Source organism: Montipora capricornis, chromosome 6 (genome assembly GCF_036669925.1).
Source record: "Montipora capricornis isolate CH-2021 chromosome 6, ASM3666992v2, whole genome shotgun sequence".
Lineage (NCBI taxonomy): Eukaryota > Metazoa > Cnidaria > Anthozoa > Scleractinia > Acroporidae > Montipora > Montipora capricornis.
Window position 1 is genome coordinate 955,657 of NC_090888.1, and position 7,292 is coordinate 962,948.

At 37.6% G+C, this 7,292-nt stretch overlaps 1 protein-coding gene across 1 annotated transcript in view; it reads right to left on the minus strand.

Annotated features, from left to right (window-relative positions):
- Positions 1–3,960: 3,960 nt before the first annotated feature.
- LOC138051141 (endothelin-converting enzyme homolog) overlaps positions 3,961–7,292 on the minus strand; it is a 31,237-nt gene continuing 27,905 nt past the window's right edge. Inside the window, exons 15-17 of the mRNA XM_068897298.1 lie at positions 6,392–6,487; positions 4,520–4,596; positions 3,961–4,292 (exon numbers count right to left, since the gene is read on the minus strand). Of these exons, the coding sequence (XP_068753399.1) occupies positions 4,193–4,292; positions 4,520–4,596; positions 6,392–6,487 (273 nt within the window). The 3' untranslated portion in view covers positions 3,961–4,192. The remainder of the gene's footprint in view (positions 4,293–4,519; positions 4,597–6,391; positions 6,488–7,292) is intronic.

The window sequence follows — 7,292 nt, forward strand, 5'->3', positions numbered from 1 at the left end:
CTCATATGTAATAACTTACTGTGATTTTCATAATTTTACAGAATTCAAGTTAAAGCACCGACGACCAAACTGTTTTAGCTTCCATCAATTAAACTTCCGACACCAGCCATTAATGACGACATCAAATGATGCATGATATAACCCACCAATTAGCATCTTTGGTTCCCAAGGTGCATTCGTACATTCAAACTTGACACCAATGGAAAGTGATGGGAATTTGTATGAATCTTTTTACTGAAGAATTTCTAAAAACATATCATAATGGTGTTTGAACAGTGAACTAAACAAAAACTCCATATCACTTTCTGGAGGCGGAGTCGATGTTCCTGGCTACTGTATGTTCGAAAATTTGATTGATGGAAGCTAAAACGCAGTTTGGGGCTTAGCGCTCGAAGGCCAGATTCCCCAAAATTATGAACACCACTGTAACTAAACATGTAAACAATGACATCAGCAAAGATTCTATAATTGTGATTGATGGATTTCCATGATCAGCTATTACCTCGGATATGATTGCAAGTTGTAAAAAAAAAAGTACCGGCAAGATTTACTTTAGTGTAGATAATTCTTGTAAATTCTCAGGAGTTTCTTTTCAGTTCCAAAATATTTTTCCTTTTACATTTTATTGCAGTTGATCTCACTCTGGAATTATGCTTAATGTGATGAACAATCCTTTGCGTCACTTTGTTAGATTCACTTACTGTCAGTAATGTAATTGCCTTGAAATGTCAGCAAATCAACAAAATCTCTTCAGATTTTCTATGTATGTAATTGTCAGGAGGGCGGATTTAAACATTAGGCACAACATATATATCCACAGATGCATTGTACATTATAGGGCTTTGTAAAAGAGACCCATTTCCTACCTCTTCATAATTATAGATGAAGGAGCAGTGAAACTAAAGATTGGGTGCAAATTGTCTCACTGAATAGACATACAAACTACTTTGGAGAAACAAAGGAAAGTTGGTAAAAGTAGGTAAGAACTTTATTAACATGATTTCATAGATAAAACTTCTAAATAAACAAATAAAAAATTATTAAGAGGGTTTTGCAGGCAGGACAACAAAATTTTATTTAGGGGATTGGGAACTAGGAAAGCCACACTAGCTATTGAGGTGCAATTAATTTTTCCCTTTCGATGTAGTTGTTGAAGCGATAAGTAAGTGTTTGCGACCATTTCAAAAAATGACGTACCGACACATTACCGACAGGTCACCAACAAGTTACCAACAAACTTTCATCTGCAACATAACAAAAACTGTTGACCGACAGTATCTTTTGGGAACTGTTCTTCACTTTTACCTGAAAGTGGAGTTCAGGTAAGTACCGGTAATCTTTACTTTAAAATTGTTTGTAATTTTATCCCCTAGAAGTGCTCATAACTAAGTACTTGCAATGGTCACGTAAGTATTCTCCATTTGAGGGGAACCTGCTGTTTACAGCAGATGTCTTTGCAAATGCAAGCACACCTCATTCTTCCTGCTTTCAGTGGAAACTTAATTTAAATACCGGTATTAAATAAATAGCAGTGGACAGGACCATACTGTATTACCCTGTGGCAGAGGCACATCATTTTTGATAACCAAGATACAGAGAGGACCTTTATTCAGACACACCATTTTCATAATGTGGGTAAAATTACGCTCTTTCATTGAGCTGTGCAATGTAATACATGTTACAAATATTACAAATAATTATATTACATGTACATGTAAACCTAATGATCATAAAATGAAAGAGTATAGTAGAGTCAGGGCTCGACACTGACAGTAGCCACCTAGCCACAGGCTAGTGAAATTTCAGTTTTGCCTAGTAGATTTTGAGCTTCCACTAGCCATTGGGGCTAGTAAATATTGTGAAGCTGTGGAATTCTGGACGAAAACAAAAAGGCATGGATAAGGCAAAAGGAGAGAATTGCTGGTTTTCAGTCACGTGATCAACAGCCATGTTTTTCAACGAAAACAAAAGGAAGCGTTTGCATAATAATAGAGTTAAATTCCCGGAGGATTTGGTCAGGGCACCAACCCTAACTAACCCTAACCCTAACCCTTTTCTTTGTTTAGGAGCACCAACATGGCGGTCGTGACGTCATGTGAAAACTGAGAATAGAAACGAACAACAACTGTTAGCGGATTCTATGGAATTTACTGCCTTACAAAATGATCAGTTGAAAAAAAAAAAGGCTGAAAAGGAAACCAACGCGGATTACAGTTTTCCCACGCCACATTCAGAACGGTTAATCACTTGTGAAATCATGTGGAACTTCTCGGCTGCTGTTCAATCTCGACCCCAGAGCTCTTCCCTTGGGTCAACCAAAGGCTCTGGTGACGAAAATGGGCTGCTGTTTCAAATTAAAAAAGAAAGAAAGAAAGAAAGAAAAAAAGGGATAATATGGAGCGACTTATCTCGTTTATTAGGAATGGTGAATCTCACATAAAAAGAGAGAAAACTTGCTCGCGAACACTGTGGCTGCCGAATATTAATTGACTCCGAAAACCATTCAAGAGGCCCTGACAGGGTAAATTCCGACAAGCGACATGGCCCAAAAATAGCGACAGCACATAAAATGGAATTCCTTTCCCAGCAAAATTCCGACAGTGACCCCACCCCTCATTCAAGCATAAAACGCACGGATTGCTGTTTGAACCTATTAAAAAGTCTGTCCTTTCGAATTTCCTTTATACCTAATTTAAGATATTTTCCCGCATTCCGCTGCTTTTGTGCTTCATGCGTAGAATGGCGCTTTCAGGTTAAAATTTCAATCGCAAATAGCTGTAAGCAAAGGAACAGCCTTTCCACAGACTTTCCAAACGAGCAGTTTAATTTTACGTGCGGTTTATTTCTTAATTTACTTTGTTCCACGTTTTCCATTCTCCAGTGCATTTGTGAGTTGCATAGTTTTGGCTACCGTTCTGTGAGAATTGGCCTCAAGGCCACGAAATCTTTGCCTTCGTGAGAAAAATACGGGAAGGTGTACACTCCAGCATATTTACGCCACTGTAGCGAGGATGGATATGACAATATTTACTAAAAGCGCAAGTTGTGTTTGCAAATTTATGTATAATTTTTTTTGTGATAGTTTTTACAAATGAATGAAACTGCGGATGACGAGACTGGCTAGTACAAATTTGCCACTAGGCTAGTGAGCTAAAAAGTTAGTCTCGAGCCCTGAGTAGTGCCATTAGTATGTGATAGTAGAAATCTATCTGCTAGTGAAAATGCACTTTTAAGACACATTTCTACCCCTCTTCTTCAAAACGAGTCTGGGCGAACTTTGCCTTAAACAGATGCTTAGGTACCCTGAAATGGTCAACTTTTTGCAACGAATTTCTGAGACTAACATTTCTCAGAGTATCAATTGTTTTCAATAATAATTTCTACAGCATAATGTGGTGGTTAGAACATCACTGACAAGCCTTCATACACTTTCTGTTGCTTTGTGCTGACTGTAAGAACTAAGGATGCTTCTATAATCTATTCCAGATTTTAAAATGTTACTGGGTGGACTATGACTATGACTTGTGGTTTGTCATAGTACAGCGCAAAGAATTCACCCTTAATTCTAGTCTCCGTGTCAGTCTCCATTAAAATAAATCAACAATAGCCTCCATTTGGCCCAAAAATATGTTTAGTTATTTGTCCTCGGATGTTATCCATTCCAAGAAGCAAACAGTTTTCCGAGAGCAAAGCGTACGAAAAACTGTAAACTTTGAGGAACAGATGTCGTTCAAGGACAAATTTCTGAGCGTATTTTGAAAGTCAGATGGGGGTTATTGTGTTCATTATCCTTCAAATATTTTACTGGAGCTTACCAAAAATTATACGAAACGTTAATGAGCAGCTTGCTGTAAAAAATATTTACAGCCTATGAAGCTCAAGTTTTTGGTGTTTTCTGGTACTGCCTCATCGACCAAAAGATTTTATTTCTTCTTCAGTCACAAAAGTGAACCATTCCTCTGTTGTGAAATTAATTTTAATTGCAAACGTTTTGGGAAATTTACAGTAGTTGGGGGAATATTTGTTCATGTGATGTGTTTAGACCAATTGCATGTAGTGAAAATATTTCATGGATTATAATAATAAACAGTATTTGAGTGGGAACATTTACAGTGACTCCAGTGAGGTTGAAAGCAGAGGTCAGCAGTTGAAGTGGCATCCACTTAAACAAGTGCTTTGGACCCAGGTGTTACTACCAGATGTGGCATTTGGAAGGTGGATTCATCTTGCTACTGAGTGGACACTTGAATGCACTTGCAAATGCATCGAAGTTGGACAGTGAACCCAAAACTCTATGAAATTAAATGAAAATTGTACATTATACGTAGTAAGGCAAATGCAACAAACAGTATTATCTACTGAGAATTTTTTCCAAACGACATGAAACGCGCCTTGGAAGCAGTAACTGTTACAACACCAACAAAACATAATTATTTAATACGAAAAGTAATAATCTCAGTTCTTCTGTGATGAAGGCCACATTTCTTCTATGTTATGAACCATGAAAGTCAACAGTTACCTGAATTTATTGGGTGAGTGCGGATCATCGTCAAGTCTGACTTTCGCTTTTTCTTTTCGTATATTAGCACACCAGCTCTGCAGTTGACAGTAACAAATTATTAATTTTTCATCATTACAATTAGCATCTACATCTGAGTCGGTTCACTTTGAGCCTAAATGCAAGTTTGGCTGCCAAAGTTTGATGGCAATAATGTATTATGTATTATAGAATTCATATATAATTATTATCTTTTAAACTGCTTGGTCATGATCCTGTGAGTATAACCAACAGATTAGGATATAACCCAAACTTCTAAACATGCAGGGTTTTCAATAACAGCGGGCAGCCAGCGAAATTCTCCAGCTATTGCATGTGAACTTGCTGCCTACTTTTCTTTGGGAATTACCCCAAACCTTACGAATAACATGAGAAACATTCGAACAGAACACAAGCCTTGGATCGGGAAAGTTTTTTTCATGAAAAACAAAAGAGATGCCTGAATTCTGAGTATTTTCGATGGCGATGTCTGTTTCCCTGTCCATGTCAAAGTAGACACGTTTTTGAGGCAGGGGTCCAGCAGTCCAGTGATTGGTGTAAGCTGCATGATTTGCTAACTACATTTGAATCGTGACAAGACAACACCCACAAAAGGTATTTTCGGTCATGACAGATGAAATACATTGCACGCAGCCGTACAGAACAATGCAAAGAAGCCTTAAAAAGGGGGCTACATGTATGTCACGCTATTTTAACGTCTTTTCAAAACCCAAAGTATGTCTTGCCATCAAATAAATTTCCAAAATTTGGAGTATTTATGTACTCTCTCTGGATAAAAAAGCGAAAAATTTAATGATATTAGTGTTGTGTTCAAATACACTGATTTGTGCTCCAGAAGCAGGAAATGCAAACTTTTCCCGGGTGAGGGTGCCCCCGCACCCCTTACATGCTAGTTAGTACCTTCAGCCCTTGGGAAGCGCGCTTTCGGAGCGCGTTGTTCATTCTCTGCCTACTCCTCAGATTTTTAGACAGGTGCCATAAGCGTCATTTTACCTCTCAAACTGTCAGCATCTTTAATCTTTTAGAACAGCAAGATAAATCCGCTTTCAAAAGAGCTATTAATAATCATATGCTAGGTGCGATCATTCCCAATAAAAAAGAATTAGTATGTAATTTGCGTAGGAAAAGGTGTCACGTTCCTCAGATAAAAACTGAGAGATACAAGAAAACTTTTGTAAATAGACTTATTTTTGAATATAATTTAGTATAGTATTTTTTCTATCTTATATTACTATTGTATTTTATCGTGTATTTTTAACACCTCTTCACTGTACCTTAGGATATGTATTTTTATCCTTTGACTATTATCATTATTATTATTATTATTATTATTATTATTATTATTATTATTATTATTATTATTATTAAAATTCTTATTGAAAACCCTGAAACATGTCATCTTGGTCCTATCTGTGTTTTTTTTTTACTTCAACATGGCAGTGACCACCACAAAAGCCTTTGGTCACTGTGCACGTAAAATGAATTATCATACCCAATTTTGGTATTAAATTTTTCCCCTTTATTTTATTTTGGATTTATTGATTTCTTGCTACTTCTATACTATATATGTATATTTTCTTGTGAATAGCGTGAAATAAACTTTGACTTCACTTCATCATAAAATATTTTTTTTACTTACAAGAGACAAACTTCTCTCTGTAGCAGAACCACAGGGGCTTGTTAAAAAGGTGTTAAGATCTGACTCATCCAATTACCAGAAGCTCTTCCTGTTAGTTACTTAGTTTTTTAGGTAATACAGACATCTCCAACCATGACAGTGTTCCCGTAATGAAATGGTTGATTCATTTACAATTTCTCTTCATGCTCACATACCTGTGCAAAGGCTGTAAAGAAAATTTGATCAGCTGTCATGTTCAGCAAAGGAAGTAGTGGTTCCGTGCCCTGTTTTCTTTCCCATTCTTTGTAAGCCTGAGAGAGAAAAAGTGGTTAGGCAACGCCAGATAGCACTATGATGATGGTGCACATTCCATCATGAGGTCATCTATGCAGTGAGTAGTGCTGTTCGCCATTTAATTTTTATAAAATTAGAGCTCTAAACCCTGAATTCAAAGCTTACAAGTGATTCGGCAATTAATTCACATTGCTGAATAAAAATTTCAGTCAAAAGAGCTTAGTGAACAAACCAGAAGTAACGTTTTCCACACGTTGGTCAAATCAACAAGCAAAACCAAAAGTAGAAAGATGACATCGTCCAGCGTTGGGGTATTAATAGGCCATTTCTGAGTTCATGTCTGCCTCCTCTTTAAAAGTGAGTCTTAAAGGCAGACATGGAAACCGCTGTGAGTCTCACTTTGCAAGGTCTTCGCGATAGGTTTGGTGTGCTGCTAGGTATCGAGAGCCAAGTAGGCAAAAGCCCGAGTTACGACTCAACGAAAGTGGTTAGTGACATGCTCGTTTTCAACGTTGACAGCTGGCTATAGCGCCCTGGTGACCTGCTCGATTTTGGCAGTGAGGAAATCAGGCGCTTGACACGAAGGTTTCAGCCCATTTTAGAAAGAGCAGGATGCAAGATCTCTTCTATTCAAGATCAGTGGATCTCCCTAAAAATCATGGTCAATGGGCAGTTCCGCAAGCTTGATTATGGTAGCCTTGGGAGACGCTACTGACCAAAGTGCCCTACAAGGACGATTTCAAAGATGTTCTACATCTAGTGGAGCTAGTTCTGGTTCTCCCTATTTCTGCCGCACAATGCGAGCGTGCTGTTTCAGCTCAG